General features: G+C 42.9%; 1 protein-coding gene across 7 annotated transcripts in view; it reads right to left on the minus strand.

The window, feature by feature from the left end:
- LOC121895655 (ankyrin repeat and SAM domain-containing protein 1A-like) overlaps positions 1-21,788 on the minus strand; it is a 63,883-nt gene that overhangs the window by 12,090 nt on the left and 30,005 nt on the right. For 6 of the 7 annotated variants that reach the window (XM_042409040.1, XM_042409041.1, XM_042409039.1 and 3 more), the window contains 3 exons: positions 19,588-20,081; positions 8,760-8,829; positions 4,767-4,882 (listed from right to left, as the gene is read on the minus strand). In XM_042409040.1, coding sequence (XP_042264974.1) covers positions 4,767-4,882; positions 8,760-8,829; positions 19,588-20,081 — 680 coding nt within the window. The remainder of the gene's footprint in view (positions 1-4,766; positions 4,883-8,759; positions 8,830-19,587; positions 20,082-21,788) is intronic. The other variant, XM_042409036.1, reaches the window with a different exon arrangement.

Raw genomic sequence — 21,788 nt, forward strand, 5'->3', positions numbered from 1 at the left:
TTAACTGAATTTCCGATTAATCAGGTAAATAATCACCAGATTAATTAATAAAGAAAATAATTGTAAGTTGCAGCCCTAATCCATATTTTTCTATGTGACATACCAAACCTTACTGATGGCAAAGACATTAAATTAGCGTCCTTATAAAGTGTTAAGATGCTTGAAAGGTCTTTGAAAGGTCACTGAGATGATAAAACTCTCATCACCTGCAAAATAAAATATTACATTTACCTCTGTTACATCTTGATGAACTATTTATTCCCACGCAAAGACTTTGAAAACACAAACTGTGTGACTTGAGAGGACGAGGTGGTGACAGCTTTGTAGGGAAATTTTGGACTGATGTGGTCCCACTTTTTCCTCACCACAGGCTCAGCAGGTCTAAGTGAGAATACATTAGTTGAGAAAGAGCTGACATCAGCACAGTATGGAAGTGAAAAGAAAACATCTATAGCGGTGTAAGCTAGGTGATTTTGTGTCTGTACTTGTGCTGCCCATCCGTCTCTGTCCTCTGATTAAAATTCTGCTCTCTCCTCAGCCTCAGCCAGTCCCTCCGGTTTCAAGCACTCTCAATTCAGGGGGGCAAACAGGCATGGATCACTCATTCTCACCATCAGACAGCTAACCAAAAGCGATGAAAGTCATAGTTTGTCCTGCTAAACAAAGCTGTCATGCGACCACACGGGCCTGTGAAAAAGGTCTATAAGGAGACTGTGATTGAATGTGTAGTGACAATGAAAAAAATGTTTCAAAATCGACCATATATTCGATCTAATCCCCGCACAAATGTTTTTCAGACGGGTAAATGGACAGCAATACATCACCGCCATTGGCACAACAGAGAAATCAATGAATCCATTTCCAATCCTTGAGCTTCTAATGCATGAAGCCATTACCGAATTTCCAATTTGTCTGCAGGCTTTGGTGGCATTGACTCTTTCCAGCGTATCCACTTTGCATTTATTTAATGCCGGAGAATAACAATGAAGAGAGATGTTATAAGAGAAGAGACTATTGAATTAAGATAACACAGATGCAGCCACCAAAGTACAAACAGATGTAGCGGATTCTAAAGTTTCTCTCACCTTTGTGCCCCTTTTTGATTAAACCCAAACTCTTTCTTAAGAGGTTTTTGCTTCTATTATGCACCGAGTCACCTCTACAGATTGGAGACTTAAAGCATATTTGTTCCTCTCTAGCTGGCTCCATAAATGCTAGCTGCACAAGTGCATCTGTGACACAGTTGCCTCGAATACAAACTAACTTGGAGCTCTGTTAGCTGACCCCGTCACAGCTGACAACACAGCCGCCAGAAGCGGGTGCCCAGAAGTACAGCGAAAAAAGGAGCTGTTTCGTTTCAACAAGCGTTAGTTGTCAGAACCGGCGAGGACTGGAGAGCATCACGGCCGCGCAGAGCTTGTTTCATCAGGACATTTTGCTCCATGAGTCGATAAAACGCATCTAATTGGTTTCAGAAGAGGCTTGTCTCTGCTTCGGTGCTTGAACACAATACAATCACTGCTGTTATTGATCCACTTCTGGAGCGAGCCTGCAGGGTAGACGGAGATCACGACGGTCCGACTGGCAGAGTAAACGCTGTTTAATTAGTGATTTCACTGCACGTCGGCTACAGTGGACACGCCGTTTCTAAACCACTGTTTTTCAATGCCTGCAGATCATTCTAGAGATACTAGTGCAGAGCTCAGTTGATGCTGAATTTTTCCATTTGATGGAAAAAAAAAAGAAATTTTTTGTCTGCAAATTAATCTGACTTCTTGACTTTCGATCGTAAAAGCTCAGCTATAAAGGAGATGCCAGAGCAGCATTACGCTCTTAATTAGATTTCACTCAAGCATGATTCTCTAGCAATGGTGTATATCAGTGATATCTAACTATATAAGTGTATTTAGGAGTTTGCGTGTTATGGTTTCAGATTGTTAAGAGTTGACACACTGGAAAAGTTTGGTAATTACGAGATTGGATTTGTTCCATACAAATCCAGACGTACCAGTGACAATCTGTGCCTGGAGGCTGGTACCACTAATAACATCAGACAACAAATATCTGTCTGGTAACACGGAGCCAACAAGCAAAGCGTAATGAAATATGCTCTGCTCCTGCTCTATCCACTCTAATGCACAAGTGCACATTAAACACAATTAGAAGCAAAAGACAAGGTGACTCAGAAGGTAATTCTCATTTCCAATTGAGACCAAATTGTGATTCTTTTAAAAAGGTCAACATTTACTGTGAGAAGGACATGCTGTTTAAAAGGTTACGGCTTTTTTTTTTTCTTCTACATCCTCTAGCAATTTCAGGAAGCCAGGTGGTCTGTAAGCCGTGTTTAAAGATAGAAAAATTGCCAGCTCTCCACTTTGGAAAAAAAAAAAAAGAAGAAGAAGAGGGCTCAGGGCTGAGGAAGGAGAGTGTGAAAGACTAAAAAGACAGTAGGAAGATTAAACCTGGAGAATAACTTCAGAGGCTGCTTCAACACAGAATTAAACATGGCTGTTGATGACACTGGTGAGAGGGAGAAAGGCAGATAACCGGAGGTTTGGTCTATTCTCTGGTTATGTAAAGTAGATTAGGCTCCTGCAGCTATAGTATAAATCCATGCTATAGAAAAGCATGAAATGTTCATATTTATTTTAGTATTCATCAGTGTAGAGTTTCTAGCGTTGTAAAAACCTTCCATAACCGTAAAACATCGCTGTCGATATTAAGAAACAGATGACATTATAGTCCCTGCACACGAAATCTGCTCTCTGAAGACCAAAAATGTGTGTTTTACAATATTTACAAGTCTGGTTAACAAGCCTTCAATGACAAAAACCAACAGACAATCAACACAGACCTTCATTTAGCGAGACATATAAACATGACACGGTGTTGTCAGGGCCATAAATTCTCACCAGACTTGGATGGACCAAAGCGTAACATGTGACCTTCACCGTTAAACTAAGCCGGGGATGAGATAAATGGAAAAAATGGAAACACAACACAAAAAGAACTCTGAGTTTGAAGTAACTTAATCACTTCTTAAGGTTACACTCTGTTCTATTAATTTCACTGTGGGATGGCTTCAGCCTGTCACCGCTGTTGTCGTGATTGAATAATTTCCCGCCTTGAGCAGTCTGTGAAAATATTGGATTGAAACATTTGCCCCGGGCAAACATTTTATCATTCTGGGCAGTCAGAGGACATCTGTCAGATCACCAAAAATACTTCTGAAGATACAACCTGCTGCTGGACAGGTGAAAAATTAAAGTTTGTGTAGGTAACATTATCTGAACAAATCACAGAGTAATGTGAAGGTTATAAACGAGTCTGTGTTTGCCGTCGTGCCTTGTGAATCAAAATGACACTGGCAGCTACACAGGTGACTCATTAAACTGAATGCTAAGTAACACAAGACCGCAGATTTGTATAAATGTGTGATGTGTGGCTTCTAGAAACACTGGTCATAAAAAAAAAAGACAAGATGACTTTACTATCAGTGTACAGGCAACTGGATTAATGAATTTCCTTCACATACTGTAAGCATATCTTTAGAAGAGTCACAGTTTCAGGGCAAAAGGTGTTCCAACTCCTTATTTAGTATTCAGCTGTAAACTGGGATTACTGTGCACTGAAAAGGTATTTTTCTGTCTCTAAATATGCAACAAAAACAGAGCCTAGAGCCTGAGAGGATGCAGATGGATGCAGTTGTGGTCTGCGTCTGTGTGCATTCATGTTTTCTCATCAAATCAGTGAAATCTAATCAAGTTTGGTGTTTGGATGGGATGAAAATCTGCAAACACGTAGCTCAGCGTGTTAAAGAAAAGACGCATAATGGGCCTGACGGAGGAGGGAAGAGTTTTCACACAAGATGGCGGTCTCATTTCAAACATGCCCACTAGCCCCGGCCTGCCAGCTGGGTCCCCCCTTTCTCTCTTCCATCAGTCATCATTACTGACAAAAGCAAGAGAGCCAACTCATAGTGGCGTCACACACTGTAGGCTCTATAAACATGTCGGCTTGGCAACAGCATCCCGTTGCTCATTGAGATGCTCCTCCATACTAGCAGGGTATCAGCTACTTCTCAGGCACTGACTGTAAGTTAGGGGCCATGACAACGGCCTCCTGAGCTGGAAGCAGACTGTCTGGGAGTCAGAGGGCGGTATAAACCTGATTTCGATACACAACCAGGTGTAATGACATAAAAGTCTCTGAAAACAAAATATTTGACAGCACAGATCCGACCATATAGTGTCTCGTCGAATGGACGTGTAAATCTAGCAAACATCAATGAATGCTCCGGGAGCCTGTCGCATGAGAGTGAGAGGAAACGTTCTGACTTTGAATCCAGGACTGAATATTTTGAATTTTTATAAAGCCTGTGACATAATGTGTGATATTGAATTATGTGCCTGTAATAAAATATAGCAAAGACGAATCAGTCAGAGTCAGGATGCAGAGGGTGGGGTCATAACAGGATTTCAGCTAATTGAACTCCAGACAAAGCTAATAGGATCATCTCACAGCTAAACGAGGGTGACATTAATATAGCATTCATTGACACAAGACACAAGGTGAGGATTGTAGGAGTAAACAGAGAAAGATAAGAAAAGAAAATCATAAAAGTAAGGAAAGACGTGAAAAAATTAAGTGGAGACAACACTCAAGAGAGTGATACGAAACACTACACACTCAAAACATCCAAACAAGCAGGGAAATAAGGTCATAAGACACGTATTTAAAAAAAGCAAAGGAAGCGTGGAACTCACCATGTAGTGCAGGTCGTCGAAACCGTTGAGGAGTAGTTTGCTCTCGTACTGCGGCAGCCCCACGTGCTCCAGCCAGTCTCCCACAGGCTGGTCCAGCAGCCGGCCTGCAGCACCTGCTGACAGGGGAAAGCGCTTCAGGAGGGAGAAACCTTTCAACCGGTAGCAGCGGCACTCTGAGGATGAGACGTGGCATTGCCACATCATTCTCGGCCAGCAGAGCCGAGAGCACCAGCAACAAGAAGGCAGGGTGTCTTCTGTGGACAGGGCGTCAGCTCCCGCAACGCAGCGGGGGCCGAACCACAGTCACCCAAGACGGAATCAAACACCCCTGATCTCAGGGGAGAAGCGGATGATGAAAGGGATATGAGCTGGTTTAATACCAGCTAGTATCCACAAAATTCTTAGCTATGGAAGTCAGCCAAGAACATACCAAAAACACATTTACAATCAACAATAAACCGCCTCACTTAACTGTTGCACTGGAAACAACAGTTCATATCCAACCAGGAAAAAAGTCAAAATGTCCCATGTCAGGAGGAAGCATTTTCTGCCCAAAATAAAAGCTTGCAGCTGATTTAATTAAGCTCCAGATTTGTCAAGAGAAACTCAGACAGGAGGTCAGACAGGAGAGCAGCAGTTCATAACAGTGGGGGGAGTTATTCCAGGGGAAGCAATTTGTTTCAGACCAGTGGAAAGTTCTTTGGAAACTTGTGGGCAGAAGCAGGAGATGCTTAATTACCTAACAGGCTCATCCCTGATGCACAGATCCAACCTACTCAACATATAACCCACCACACACAGTCCAGACAGGGATTTACCCCTAGAACATGACAGTGTTCATACAGAGAGCAGAGCAGATGGGCTAAAAGAAGCCAAAGAAACAACTGCAAAGATCTGAGACTGATTGAGAACCAAAGCTACACTGACAGCTGTCAGCAGCCTGAGCCAAGAGGAGCCTCACCTGTACAGGGACAGATGTGAACATGTTACTTTTATGTTCTTGACTTGCTTTTATACCAAAAAACTCATGTTTGCTACTGTGGGAAACAGTTATTACACAGCTTCATTAAAAAACATAGCACTTCAATTTGGTGTCATTACCTTTACTCTTCATTTAATCCAGTTAAAAACTAACAGAGCAAATCATTTTTCTGCTCATAGGAAACAGCTGCATATTCCTTAGGTTTGTTTTTACCTTACAATAAACAGATATCATAGCCTAAAAGAAAATGAATGCACATTTTAAAGCTTCTATTTTTCCTTGTCAGTGCTGCCTTCATCTATTTACAAAACCAATCCTGTTCCAGAGGATATTCCCACGTCATAAATCCCATCTTGGTCACTCCAGAATCTTTAATCAGTTATCAAGGGGAAAAAAAAAAAGAAATCCAGTCAAAGATCCAATCAGCTACTTCAAAGAGCACTTGAGTAATAGCTGGCCCCCAGAATGAACTCCTCTGCAGACGAGAGAGTGCTAAAACTGTCTCTTCTCAGTCTGGTACAGCCTGTGAGATGTGGTCAAAGTCCAGCAGCGGCCACTTTCCACAAAAAAAGCTTCTGTAGTCCTCTCACTGCTGCTGCTCCAGGCTGAGGAACGGACCACCTAATCTCATAGATCCCGAGGTGGCGTCCTTCTATTGTCCTGGTTGTTTCTGCTGCCTGCGATTCCTCTCTCCTCCCTTAAACACACACTCTCTCTCTCTCTCTGTCTCTCTCTCCTCGTTGCATGCTCCTCTCCACTCCTCCCTCCCTCCCTCTCTCTCTCTCTCTCTCTCTCTCTCTCTCTGAAACACTGCAGGTGGCTGCTCTTTGTCAGTGCGAGCTACCGCTTCAGCTACAGACCCCCTGTCCCTCATTACTTGCATTTCCTCTTGAGTTTCTGCAGCTTCTGTATCTCGGTCTTTACTTTTCTCACACTTATTAGGTTTCTCTTCGCTCTCCCTCACCATCTCTCTCACTCTGATGTAGAAGTTCATCAGTAGAGAGGAGAGAAGTACAAGGGACTGCAGGCATAGAGCCAATCAGCTAGAGACATCACAGCTCTCCAGTCAACACTGGGAGGAGAGGAGGCAAACGCTGGACCAAATGAAAGACAGTGGGGGGGGGGAAAGTGATGCTGCTTCTCATATGTGCAGACAGAACCTCTTCTCCGGTGAGTCCCTTGATGGCCTGCTGACAACAGCAGCTTGATTGAGACGGAGCTGTGGTGCACGGCAGCTAAAAGGTTGTGCCTTTAAACATACAGGAGGAGTGGATTCAGACTTACAGAGCAGCTTATAGACCAGACAGATACAGCCAGTGATGGGGCGCTAACTACTTTACTGCAGTGGTCTCAGATTTCCCCACGTCTACAAAGCAAAAATGAGCTCATCCCCTGACATACGTAGTGGTTAATATTTAAAGAGCTCACTCCAGTGCAGGGCATAACAAACATGAGGACTCGAATGAGAAGATAGACAACTTTGTGTTAAAGAATAGCACATCTGCTGCATTGCTTAAATGTATTAAAATAAGGTTTGGGCAAAAGTGTAAACTGGAGGTGAATGTTGAATAATGTTAGAGGGGAAAGCTGGAGGGATGGAGTCGATTGTTCGGGGTTTGCTGCTACAGTCCCCTGGCACCATCCATCAACCCTGACGACAGGCTTTTGAAAAGCCTGAAGAACACACGAGAGAGCATGTACAGAATCCTTAACACAAAGACATTTCATTACAAAGTGAGAAGCTAGTTCTAATTATGTGTCTCTCAGGAACTTCGGTCTTAAAAATAAAAAATACACTCGTTACCCTCCGAGGTAGGTTTAGAGCACAGGAGATCACGTGGCTTAAAAAACAGGCTGATTTTGTGTCAGACATCACAACTCAGGACCGCTGCCCCTAAAATAAGCACACTATATATCCACTCTATAATCAGGATGACAAAAGCTGTTCAAAAGTATCATTTTAGCTTTCTCCCAAGCTGCTAATGTAAAATCCTCCCCTCATCTGTTCCATTAAAACAGACAAACTACTATTACTTTTATATCCACCTCTCTGTTGTTTTCAGATTCCTCCTTCATTGACCATGTCTTTCAGGTACCCATTTAATTTCCCTCGAGGGCACTCATATGGATCAAATAACTTGAGGTTTGATTACAAAAGAAATCCAGGCAGATATGGCAATGAGGTACGAGACAAGCGAGGCAGCCATTATCAAAGAAGCTCCTCCCGTGACAATGAACCCGTACACGTGCATACTAAGAAAGGCTACTTAAAGGTTTTGAGAAAATAAAGGCAAGGAGATGCACTCTAAAACTGCCCGTTGAAATCTTAGCCTACAGCTAAACAGGTCATATAGAGTTTTATGTTCAAACAGGGGGGGCCGCAGTAAGATTCATAGTAGAATAATAAAAGTCAACAGTGGTGGAATTGATTACAGAGGTGACTAAAAACAGATACAACTACGCATCAAGAGCTAATAAAAAAAAAAAAACTACCCAGCTCACCATTTTCCCCCTCAAACTTTTCATTGATAATCATTTTTTGAATGTGAGTAATCTATAAAGTACATATTGAACTAACACACACCTCGATTTTTAGGTGTTGAACTCTAATTCAACACCTGTTGCACTCCTACATTGATATTGTTGGACTCATGATGGACAGTTTAAAAAAAAAAAAATGAAGCAGAAACTTTTAGCATCTATTCTATGTATTCTTCTTCCATGTCAAAACCTAGCGCCTACATTACCCACAATGCAACTTGACCACTAATAGTTTTATCTGAGATTCAGGTGTGTTATGTCAGAGGTGGCTAACGTAGCCTCGAGGCGCTAGCCCCGAGCAGAGACGAGGAGGAGCAGGGTACAGAGGTCTGGTATCCTCACTTCTGTCTAACTCCACATCCCCAGATTTTTTTCCCACTTTTAAACTTGTAGTCTTCGGCTTAAACTAACCCTGACTCGAGGCATTTAACATTTCACATTATAAAGTGGTAGTAATTATCATACTCTACCTGGTGTAGCATATTGCTGATCTCTGGAAAAATCGATGCCAGCACCAATCAGTGTCATGATCTTCTCGATCTGAGGACAGGAACAGAAGAGAGAGAGATAAGAACCTGGAGGAGTCATCACAGTTTAGCCTCCACCTCTCACCAGCAAAAATACTGAGAAATGCCCCCCATGCCTTAAACAATACACCACTAAACATTACAGTCACCCTGCGAAAGCAAATGACAGCATTAAGGTATCTTTAGCAAGAGAAAAGTCAGTCACAGTGACACATAAATATCATTTTTGAAGGGCAACTGTGCCCTGGTTGATTGACTTAATATATCATTTATGGCCACAGCATTACAGTTATTTCTATTGTCTCATATTGGAGGATTTACTGGCTCTTGGCTGCAGGTAGGAGCGTCTCATCTGCTGCCTGAGGCCAAAACAATACTGATTTAAACAGACATCCCAATCTCACAATCTGGCATTAACGATCACAAAGCAAAAGTTTTGTCAGGGCAATCAAACTATGAGAAAATGTGTGCAAGTCTAGGAAAATAATACAAAAATGCTGTGAGGTGCTTCAAGCTTTTCTTAGATTTATAAAGCTCTCAAAGAAAATACTTTGAAGCAAGTTAAACTATCCGTGTCATAATATTTGCCCCGATAACATGTGTAACTATGTTTTTCAAGGCACCCGAGCCTCTAAAGAAAATAAAGGAGTAAGATATACAGAGATTAAGATAAAAAGAAAAGAAAAATAAAATCCCAGACCACCACGAGTTCTTGCAATAATTCCGTGCATCTCTACGCAATGCATGCGAACATAACTCGAGTGTTGTTTCCACACATATACACTCATATATCCACATGTCATTCACATGCACACACATGGACATACACAAACAGAATAGTGTTATTTCCTTCAAATGTATTCACAAGGGCATTGAAGCAGCAGTGGGCCATAGAGCTTCAATATTACACCTGTCACAGCATAGAAACAATGCTCCCCCCTCAACCAATCCAGGCCTGAGTTTGCATGGACATTGAAAGCGCATGAAATGAAAACGTAGGGACTGACAGTGCTGCTGTCACACCTGTCAGATCCTGTCATGCCAACGCTTTTTGAGGATGAAGTCCATGCTACAATCTGAAGTGAATACCTTGCTTTATTGTGCCCTTTTTTTTTTGTGGATGTTTTATGATATTTTGCTTGAAAGTGACCGTCTTGCCACTGGCTATAAAGAGTATAAGTCCTATTTGCTGCTCTGAAAGCGCCCAGACAGGTCCCATTAGTATAATTATATAAGGCAATAATGTGCCATCAGGAGAGCAAAGTTCACATTTGTTAAGTTCTCATCATCAATCAGCGCATAGATGTTTAGTAGTGAAATCAAATCATTGGAAGAGAAACGTCCGTCACAGGAGACAGAGAAATGTAACATTCAAGAATGATGTTATCTTTTTAAATGTGCTGCTGTTAGACCAGTGAGCTCACGCTAAATTAAAGCTCCTAGACTTGCTTAGAGGAAGAAATGAATAATCACTGGGATTATGTCATTCCGAAAGGGTTCATAAAGGCTGAAAGAATCCCATCTACCTCTAAAAAGAATGCCCCAGAAGAGGACAGAGCAAAACCCCAAGAGGACCAGGAGATATTTATACGGAGAAGGACGTCTTACGCTGTCAAAGGAATTAGATCTCCGTGGGTTTGCGGTGGCAGAGGTCGTCTGTGTCTGCTGAGAGAGAATTCAGGTTTTTGTTTTGCCTTTTTTTTCTGTGTATCTACCTACTGTGTGCCAGCTGGCAGGGATATTATAATCATTCTGATTATAACCATCCCTGCTGATATTAAAATCTTTAAAATAATGTAACTGAACCACTATTTCACATGGAAAACTGTCTGGTACATAAGCTTTGTGATGATTAAATCACTGAAGAATCGGTGGGATTGAAGAAGATGAAATTGAGACATAAAGCCATCAGTGAGCCTGAAGATCACACTCCGTACTGAAGTATACAGTACAATAAAGTATTCTTTTGTAATGACTTCTCTGTTAGTTCAACAGTAATCCTCTACACAAGCAAAGGTAGACAGGAGAGGTGTGAGACAAAGGGCAGTGTGTAAATTACATTATTTTAGTTATCCATCTGCCAAATGTTACTCCTCCATACTGTTGATTAGAACGCTGCATATTGACCAGATGGTAGATTAGTCACACAAGCTCTACAAATAACCTCCATCTATCAGCACCACATGTTCACTACATCAGTCATTAAACAGGAATGTAGATGTTGAACTGGCAGCATCTCTCCTACCTGAGCACAGACACAGGTGAGTCAGCAAAAACCAGTGACAGCTGATGGTATGAATGCGTACCTGCACGTGTGAGGGGTTCTACCGTGCTTTAGAAATGACTAAGCTGGATTCAACCAGACAATAGGATACACTTCACATACTTTGGAGGAGGTGAGCAACAAAAAAACAACAAGCACAAGCATTTCCTGTACTGTTTCCTGTCTCTTATACATAATCACACATATAGTAAGCACGTGAGATGAGTTCTCAGCAAAATCTGCCTACTAGCACCGCTAAAGCTAGAGTCTTGAGGTTGCCAGGCAACCAGCAAAGACTACAGGAAGTTACCAATAAATAATTTGGCATATACTCTAAGTGTTACCCCATAAAACCTCAACTTGTTTTTAGACTTTTCTACAGATTAGAGATGGAACCGTAAATCTCACCCTTGTGTCGCTTGTACAAAGTAAGTTTTTGAGTGCAGCATCTTCTGCCCCTCATTCTGGCAACGCCAAACCATAATATGCACATTACCGCCCCCTGAGGCTGTAAGCAAAGATATGAAAGGACCAAAAAAAAAATCCCGCACACTGTCTCTCACTTGTACTCTCTTTATTAACAAAGTTTCAGTCATCGGATCTTCATCAATCAAGTTGAATCTCGCCTGATTTTATGGAGTGCAAGAACTTCGTAGTCGCCTACTTGTTTCCAGCAAAGATGACAAACTGCTTTTGTAAGTATGTTCAGCTAGGCATGGCTATCTCCTCTCTCTGTTTAGAATTTATTACAAGTCTTTTTGTTGCACTTAAAATAACATAAATTATTAGGCCTCGGCAGGACAAAGCCAATTAGGAAGCAGTTGATGAACCCCGGCATTAGTCAGCAGTCCAATACGTGAAATCACTCTCGCACAGAGCTGTTGTAGCTCCTGTGATAATGAGGACAGGGCAGTGCTCTTGTCTCATGAAGTGGCCGCGGTTTGTACTGAAAGGAGGATTAATGCTCCTGTCAGTGGCATCACTCCTCAGCGATGAGCAGAGGAGGCACAATAAGGAGCGGACATGCAAATTCAACCGCCGAGGCAATTTCTTTGGCTCTCCGGAGATGAGATATGCCTATGTACTTTTATACATCAAAGCAAAGGTTTGTAATATTCTGTCCCTCCGTTGCAGCATCTGTAGCAATCTCAGGGTGCCTTTCTGAATGCCTCCAGCTGCTGTGTATATATAAGAAGAAAGAAATGAGAATGACTGGTTGCAGTTTGAAACACACTCACATTGCCGTTAAGGTCAGCGTAGCGAGCCTTCTCAAAGTATGGATTTAAGAACAAAAAAAAAACAACACACAGCTGCATTCAAGTTCTTGGTGTATCAGCTTCCCCTGTCCAGTATAATGGAAAAGGGAATACTAGCTGGTCCAATGAGATTTAGAAGCAGCCACCGTGAAAGGCAGGTGTGATATAGTGCTGGAGCTGGGTAAATATATCCTTATCAGGGGACACAGCCCAGTGATTTCCTCAAGGTAAAACACATCCACAACAAGAAAAAGCCTCTGAAATTCATGGTCGAGGACTAAGAAGCTCGGTGCCATGAGAATTAATAGAGGAGAGAGAGAGAGAGAGAGAGAGAGAGAGGGAGGGAGGAATGTGTTTTTGTGCTGCAGGATCAGATCAATACAGAGAGACCTGAAATGGAGAGGCGTCCATTGTGAGAGAGGCTCACTATGAGCGAGGAGATACAATGAGCGGGGGGTCAGAAGTCACCGGCGAAGGTGGAGGTCAACAGCTGAAGAGCTAACAGTGACGAGAGACGGTCGGGATGTGATTAAAGACTCATGAAGCCATTTATCATGCGTCTCACAGCAGGCCTGCTGGGTCTAGGATGACTGAGCAGAGGAATAACATGACTGCTACTTCACTCTTTCATTAATAGTCTTTGAAAAGCTCATACAACGCGCAGCTGAAGCTCGGAGAGGAGGGTGGCGGGAGAGCTAAAGGACGCCTGGCACAGCTCGCTCAGGGTGAAACAAAAGCCTGCTGCAGAGAGAGCGTGCCCAGACCACCGGCCTCAAATTGGCAAGCTGGCACCAAAACAGGGGTTGGATGAAAACTATGGACTAGTGAACGGCATCAAGGGGAACACAAAACACATCCACGGTTTGAAGTAGGTGCCAACGCCTCAATGCCACAGTGGGACAAAGCACTGTCAGCAGTCCCATCAACTTTCTCCTGAAATAGCCCAATGTCATGTTTGTGCCTTTAGGAACAATGTCCCTCCCAAATAACTTTGCAAACTCACACCCCTAAAGAGATGCAGAAATATATCTCTTCTAGTAAGTTGAAAAGAGTTGAAATCCTTTGTAGAACAGAAAAGGGCATCTCCTCTCTCCAGCGACTAGACTGGAGGAACACTAAGTAGTGGCTGCATGTCTCAGCCCCCTGTGGCGCTCCTGTGTTCCCGCTGGTGGGGATTAGAGAATAGATTTCGCCTGCTGGCTGCACTGGGCTGTGACACACACCCACAGTTTGGTTTGATCTCAGCAGGTCAACTACATTAGACTTCTCTGTAAAAAAAAAAAAAAAACAGCAAGGCCAGTTTTCTCCTCTCAGAAAATAACTATCCAATATCCGCATTGAGTTTATGAGCGCAGCAAGACAAGAAAGCAAAAAGATATGCCCGCAGTTTAAAATGCCACAGAGGATTAACTTTTTAAAGAACACACTCAGAAGTAGAAAGACAACAGGCTCAGGCTTTTCCCCATTTTATTGTGCTGTATTTAGCCAATAAAGCAACAACCTTCAATCAGCAAGTACCAATCAAACTGGCTTTACAAGAAATATCATATCCAGAGAAATGCTAGAGAGCATCAATTATTTTCCCATTCAATTCACTCATGGCAGGTAGATAAGATAAATGAGCCTCCGATGGAGCTGCTGCCTGTAAGGGAATCAATACTCACAAAAGCTGGTTTCATAGTGGCTACTGGATCTGTGGAGTGCGAATCGAAAAATGAAGTTAAAAGTGAAGTGGGGCTAGTGGGCAGCCCTCTCCTTCTGTCTCTGTCTTACAGCTCTCTGTCTCCCTTTCTCTCCTCCCATCTGTGGAGCTCAGTTTGTTGGCCCACACAATGTGCCCCCTGGATTGTCATCTTCAGTCTGATCCCAAGGACCAAGACCCAACCCGCATTAGCATGCGCTTTACACACCAGCACACACCCGCACGTAGAGCACATACACAGTCAGAGCTCCTTAAATGGAGAGATGCATAGCTCAAGACCTCATGCAAGTCAAATCCTCCTTGTCTTGAAACCAGAGGCAGTGTATCCAAGGGTGTGTGTGCAGGCTCGTGTGAAGAAAAGGAGAGAGGGGTGGGGGGGGTGAAGGGGGAGGTGGTATAGATATAGAGAGAAAAGGGAAGAGGGTATGAGAACGAGAATATTTAGCAAACCAGATTAAAAGAAGAAAAAGATGGGGGTTTTTTTAAAAAGGGGGTGTGTGTATGCATTAGGGGGCGGGTTTGGTAATGTCCTGGGACCCCCCTCGCCCCAAATGCTGTCACACAGCTCAGTAGAGTGTTCAAGAGCAGCCAGTTGTGACCGGCAAGATGGCTGCCACAGCATCTCGGAGAAAGCAACAACTAAAGAAAACACTGTGGATGCAGCGATACGCGCCAGGAAGAGGGGAAAAGAGACAACGGATTTAAAAAAAAAAGAAGGGAGTTTTCAATTTTCAGAGGCCACTCCCAGCACCATTAAAGAGAGTGCAGGCTAAGTTACACCCAATCAAACTTTAACTACTTTCCCCCACACACACACTCCTCTCTCATTCGCTATGCACTTTACATCGGTGGTGTGAATATTTCCATTTCAAGCGAACGCAGGCTTTATTCCCTGAATGGAAGAGGAGAAGAAAGATTTGGGTCTCTTTGCTTTTTTTTTTTTTTCACTTTCAGCACAGAAGTCCCGCACATCTGAATCACTATTCAAGCGAGAAGAAATTGGCTTCTGTGTTCATTAACTGAGGCCCCTAAATTGGACAAAAGAAATTGCCTTTCAAAAGTAGTATCTGCTACGAGAATGCTAACAGGCTGACGAGCAACAATGCAAACAGCAGATGCTTCTATTAATTATCTGATTATGAATCAAAAATACAAAAACTCATTTGGAAACAGTGTCAAAAAAAATGCTAAATCGTGAACTCGCTGTCATTAGGAAAGCCGCCCACTGAAATCTGCTTTTTCATCACATCCTTTCTAAGGCAGGAAGGTTTATTTTTTTGTATATCGCAGCTTGTACATTACAAATTCACTATGGCTCCGTTTCATGAGTGTGATATCTATTGGTCTGGCTGACAGGCTGCTTCACACACACAAATACAGTCTATACAAAGCCTGACAGAAAGCATGACAAGGAAGCTGCACATACATGGAATCCATCAAGGGCAGAACTCATGGTTTGCGGCCTCCTCTGGGATGGATATGTACTGACAACCAGAGCAAAACCATACATTTTTTTTCTTCAAGGTCAAGTACATTGTTAGTATCACTCCGAAACAATTTTATTTTGTGACTCACAGACTGGACAGTAAATAAAATGCACGCCCGAGGGATAAATGAATAATTAAGGATGGATTGTGATGCTCTTTGCCAGCAGCCTATTTTAAGATGTGAAAAAAAAAAGTCTTTAGGGATTCAGATTAACTTAAAGCTGGCCGGTTCACTCAAGAAAAGACACTCGTATACAGTAAATGAGGCCATTGCCTGAAGTGTATCTCCTCTTCACTGATAAGATCTCCTCTACAGTTAGAGGACACCTTCTGTTTTTTACCTCCATCTCTTCCCCCCCCCATTTTTTCTTTTACAACCAGATCAATTCTCAAGCTCAGGCTATTCGGTTCATCTGCAAAGAAGCACCAGGGAGAAGAGAGTACAGAGGAGCTCCATCCAGGATAATAACTGGCTATTGAGGACATTGGGGGAAGAGCAGGAATCTCCAATAACCAAGTAATGTCATGCTTGCCTTAATCCTGTCACGCTCTCAGAGGCCACATCCTTCAGGTGCAGTCTGAGGAGGTGAGTTGTTCATTAAACTGGATAATTAAGACTGTGCAGTGCCAGGCCTGTGACCAGAAAGTTTGAAAGGGGAATTAAAAAGATTCAAGCACACAAGATGTTCCCTTCTATTGACCTTATTACCTCATTTGACCACAATGTTTTGCAGACGGATGACAATGTCTCAGGAGCAGAGTCATCTCTCTAAAACAACCCATAAAACATTTTCAACATAAGACCACACTTCAGTCTTTGGTTAATCTTGATGTGGCATTTGTTGACTAAAAATATATCACAAAATAGACTAATAGATGAATCTTTAATCAAAATAATATATGCCTGTATATACCACGTAGTTGCAACCATAAGTACAAGGCAGTGCATTACCATAGTGTCATGTCATTTTATTACATAACACTTTCTACTGAATAGTATAGACGTATTTGAGATGTAAGCAAACAGAATGAGTGGACAACTTAACTAGAGCTGCCACAAGTAGTCGATTAATTGATCGACAGAAACATTTATATTTTGATAAGTGATTCACTGTTTTAATCATTTTTCTGCTTCACAAATGTAAAGATTTCCTGCTTTTCTTTGTCATATATGACAGTAAACTGAATATCTTTGTGTTTTGGACTGTTGGTTGGACAAAACAAGACATTTGAATACATCTCCTTGAGCTGTAGGAAATTACACTGTTTTCTGACAATTCATAGACTGAGATTAATCGAGAAAATAATCGTCACATTAATCAATAATGAAAATAAACATTAGTTGCAGCCCTGTACTTAAACTCTGTATGGTATTGGTTTGTGTTGCACACTGTAATAGAGGTATGTTCTTTTCACTGGGCTGCATACTGAGAAGCACTGAAGGTCAGGTTTTGTAAGTAATCTCAGTTAAATACTATCAGTTTTCACTGTCTCCTTGGCAGACTTTGGCAAAACAAACTAAAGGTATGTTCTTGCCGTTCGCAAAAAGTCTGGCAATGCTGAAGTAGATCAAGGCGAAGAAATGCTTCCTTGTGGTGCTCGCAGATATAAAATTCCAAAGACAAGATTACACTGGCTGTCGCAGTGTTGTGCTTTGGCTTCAGGCTAGAAAAGTGTTTCAAACTTTGACTGGCTTCTATAAGAGGCCTTGTGTGGCCCCTCTGCTTCTGACTGCAACTAAAAAATGAGACAAAAGGTGTTGACGAAGGTATATCAAGACAAAATGAACATCAGGTCAGTTTGCTGTCATGCAGAAATGCCTCCTACAGCCTCCTTGCTGTGTAGTAGCTGGGAAATGACTATTATAAGTCATCAGGTTAGGAACTGCAGCAACATCAACACATCTGGAACCGTTTACAGTAGCACGCAACTGACAAATAATAAAGCCACACTTTCATAGGCAAGTAAATGAGCTAATTACAGAAGCAGTCTGACTGTAATGTCTACTGAGAAAGTAATAAAGAGCATATGGCAGTGCAACAGTAATGGAATCAAATAATAATAATACATTGCTCAGATTGAATTGCATGTTGTGTACACCCAAACAGTAATTCAACAACCTATCAAAGCTTTACAGAGATGTTTTATATTTCATTGAATTTCCCCTCTGCAGACAACATCCAACTGGCCCGGAGACGTTAGCGAGGTGATCGAGTGAACGACTCTGACCACCCGCATGGAAACCACAGCCGAGAGCAGCCAAAGATATCGACCTCAAAGCTGCTATTATCCCCGCGCGCTGTGGCTGTTCTGATAGGGTCATGTAAAGGAACACTAGGCAGCAATGTGATCTCCTCACTGTGAAGAGACCGCATTAGTGCTATCTGAGCCCATGATTTGCTCTACAAGGTCTGGCATCATCAGCGCAACGTGCGAGTCATCGCTCACACGGACCGGAGGCTGCACTGTGGGTGCGGCAGTGTAGGAGAGTTGTAAAAGAGATGCATGTTCTCAATAACGGATATAGAGCAGAGTTTAAACAACACAAAGGGAAAATTAGGGAGACACTAGTGGACACGCTAGGCTAGGAAAGCTTATGCTAACGCTTAATTGAGAAGCTTAGTGGAGATCATTAATCCTGCTAGCAATAAAGAAGATTGAAGTAGGAAATGGGTGAAATAGGATAAACAGGAAGCCATGTTAATTGATTGGACTGTGGATACCTCTGCTCATTCACTGTTATATCTACTGTAATCTCACAGTCCATAAAAGTTGCTACTGTGTTAAAAATATGTTGACCTGTTAAGCAGAGTAGTAGTCTCACGTCTCAGGAAGGTGGGATGTTTGAGGAAACTATATTGAGATAACTATATTTGTTCAGCGTCGTGTCTGCGTGTTGTCTTCTTACGACGGGTTGCCCTTCTCCACAGAGACTCAGGTTGGACTCTTAAGCCTTTGCAAGCGGAGGAGACGAGAGCTGAAGGGAGACAGATCAGCAGCTTGTATGTTCTCTCTGAATCTCAATTCCCAAATCTCCGTCTTTTGTCTTACTCTCTCAGCTCCTCGCTCGTTTTATCCCCATCTTCTTGTCTTCTCTAATCTCCTCTTTCTTGAGAGAGGACGACTCGGCTTTTTATCTGCGTCCCAGACAAAGCATTAAAGTGCTGAATGGGAAGAGGGGGGGGTTATATTTAGTCACGAATACCCGCTGTGATAACAAACACAAGACTAGGATTGAGGAAATAAAAAATGCACCGATGTGACGTCAAGTTCAATTTTCAATACGGAATTATGCAGGAATTGGTTCAACATAAGCAGCAAAAATACATTTCTGTAGAAATTAAGTGTGCTAATCTAGATGCTATTTGCTTCTACAGACACATTTTGTAATATAGTCATTGTGTTTGTAAAACAAGGTGTATCTCATATTACACAATGTCCCCATTAGGAACAACAGGTGGGCTTTGAGTTGACAGAGCGAGAAGAACGTCTTTGTTGAACTTCTCTACAGTCAACAGAGGTGTTCGCAGTTGAGGTTTTTATTCCATCGATTTTGTAGTTGTGGGCAAATGTCTTGTGCCTGCAAATGCTGTTTGGGCTTAACGCAAGCGGACTTAAGGCCTAACAAGTGGAGCTTTGTGAAAACAATGTGAGGAATTCTCGACAATGTGCTCATTCAGTGTGCATTTATTTGGATTCATGCTTTCAATCTACTGTTGAATAAGAGATTAAATATTGTCCATGAATCGGTATATTGATGTAGCAGGGTTCTATAATGCCCTGTTACTCCACGTTATGTTAATGTTTTGCTTCCTATGGCTTCTCATGACAATGACTTATTGAATTCAGCACCAGTTTCAATGTGATTTTTCTGCATGTTTTGTATTTGTGTGTTAGGTTCATTACCTCTTGCTCAAAAAACAACTGTTTTTATAGCAGCTTGATCTCATTAAAACCTTTCATACTCCAATTGTTGATGAAACTGCAGCATTTGCACATATTAAACAATGAACCTTTCATATTAGTCAAAAAAGCACCAAAGTACACACACTAACTCACTTACCTCGTCCCATTCTGAGGTGAAAGAGGGAGATTTCTCAAGCCTCTTCTTGCCAGTGCTACAGTTAGAAACAGACTCGCTACGGTTTCCCAATCCTCCTTCCTCCTCACTAGGAGGTGACACGAGCAAGTCCGAGTCCGACTTGGAGAGGCTGCGTGCCAGCTTCAGGTCTCCAGGAGGGCGCATCCTGCCGGCAGACACCGCCCCAGCCCCGGAGTCCCTGGGCTCCTTGTTCACAGTCGCATAAATTGCTTTTGGATCACAGTCTGTCAGGATGGCGGCCATACTGGGACGGCTGGGTGGCGGTGCAGCTGCTACTACTTCCTCTTTAGCTTTAACAGATGCTCTCGACTCTGGCTGGCCCTGGCCGGGTGGCGGAGCACCTGGAAGCCTGAAGGGCTCCTCTCGGGAGTCGAACACAGGGGAGGATCCGTGCAGGAGGCCGGTAAACTGCTCTGGGACACCTGCTCCCTGATCCTGGCTGAGCTGGGAGTTATCTAGAGAAAAAGGAATGAACAAGGTTAGTGTAGTTTTGTGAAGGCTAGAAAGTGGACTTCTGACTGAGGGGCAGATCCTCATAGCAGGGCTAATAAGAAACCGCCCACACAAGCCCTGAAACAGATCTGTAACTGTTTCCTACCAGGAGTGACGGAGAGAAAAAGAGGGAGAGAGAGAGGAGCTGGAGAAAGGAGAAGGCGTATGTTGGCTGGAGAAATAACAGAATTCCAAACCCAGCTTGCAGCCGTCTGACAACTATCTGCTGAGTGCCTGTATTTTATAACAGGCTATTTTCTAAGATCCAGTCATCTCTGTGACTACCTTCAACCTACTGCGCCCACTTGTCTGTTAGGTCCATTTCCCAAACTACTGAACTTAACTTTCATGTACACACGTTATTACAAACACCTACCAGAGGACACGACAAATACACCAGAAAACAGGAAGAAAACATGAACAAGAGGTCTCTGAAATATCGCAAAACGGAGAAAAACTTACATGAGCTGCCTTGTCCAACAAAAACAACTCCTTAATGAGAGGGAATGGCAAGTGCAATTAAAAACAATTAGATTTTCCTCCTCCCTCTCCCTGGGGAATTACTGCCACCTAAGCCTCTTTCCCACAATCAAATCAGCCACAGCATGACGGTGCCTGTTGTCATCTATGCTACGGCTTTGAAGTCTTAAAAAAAAAAAAAAAAATCACTAGTCTGGTTTGGTAGTCGTATTCCTTCCACTGCAATGATGTGTGTTGTTGTCTGCCGTGTGACCAGCAGCCCCTCTGTGTTTTCTGACTTCTAATTCTAGACCCTAATGGTGGCTCAGGAATGGAAATTTGAATCGCCCCATCCTCCAGCAGCCAGACTCTTGATAATTAGACCTGTGACACATGGTGAAGGAGTGTGTATAGGGTGTATGTGTGTGTGTGTGTGTGTGTGTGTGTGTGTGGACTGTCTCTGCCAGGGTGACAGGGTCAGGGTGTTTGGTGACAGGGAATTTGGGGCAGTGACACCACAGGGGAAAGCAGTGACCTGTTGCAACACTTTGTAGTTTGTCCTTCACCAAACGGCGTTGTTGCTGCTGCTAAACAGGCGTCTGGGCTCTGCTCTGCTTTCTCTCAAATTGCTACTTGGAGATGAAAAAAAAAACATCAAGAGTCGTATCTACAGTACAAGACGGAAAGAATCGTATCACTCAACTGTTTGACGTGTAGAGCTCAGTCCCAGTTCATTGAAAACTGCCTCATTACCGTTTCAGGGACCATTTGCAGTCAGTGAATGTGACAAACAACGCCCCTTAACTCCCCTTTTCACAAGTCGCTAAAGCCTTTGGATCTAGGAAAACGTGTGTGGGTGTTTGTGTGAGTTATAAGAGGTGAGTGAGTGTACTGCGCACATATGTCAGGACCACAGCCAAACACCCACCCTCTCCTTGGCAGCTAGGGAGTGTGAACGCCCTATGAGCACATCAATGTGGTTCCAACAATCTCACACGGTGTTAACCCTTGCCGAGACCACCGCACCCCCTGCTTATACACTTTTATGGCGTAAAACGCTCGCAGACATAATGTAATGTTGTTGCAGCTCTTATAGATGGGTGAGGTCACCGCAGAGGTGGGATGAGTATTTCATTTGGCACTGTGGGCTCCATATCTTGTTCATGATGTCATGTTTGTTTTGCAGACTCTGCAGTGACGATGCTGGCTGT

The sequence above is a fragment of the Thunnus maccoyii genome, chromosome 4, assembly GCF_910596095.1.
Source record: "Thunnus maccoyii chromosome 4, fThuMac1.1, whole genome shotgun sequence".
Lineage (NCBI taxonomy): Eukaryota > Metazoa > Chordata > Actinopteri > Scombriformes > Scombridae > Thunnus > Thunnus maccoyii.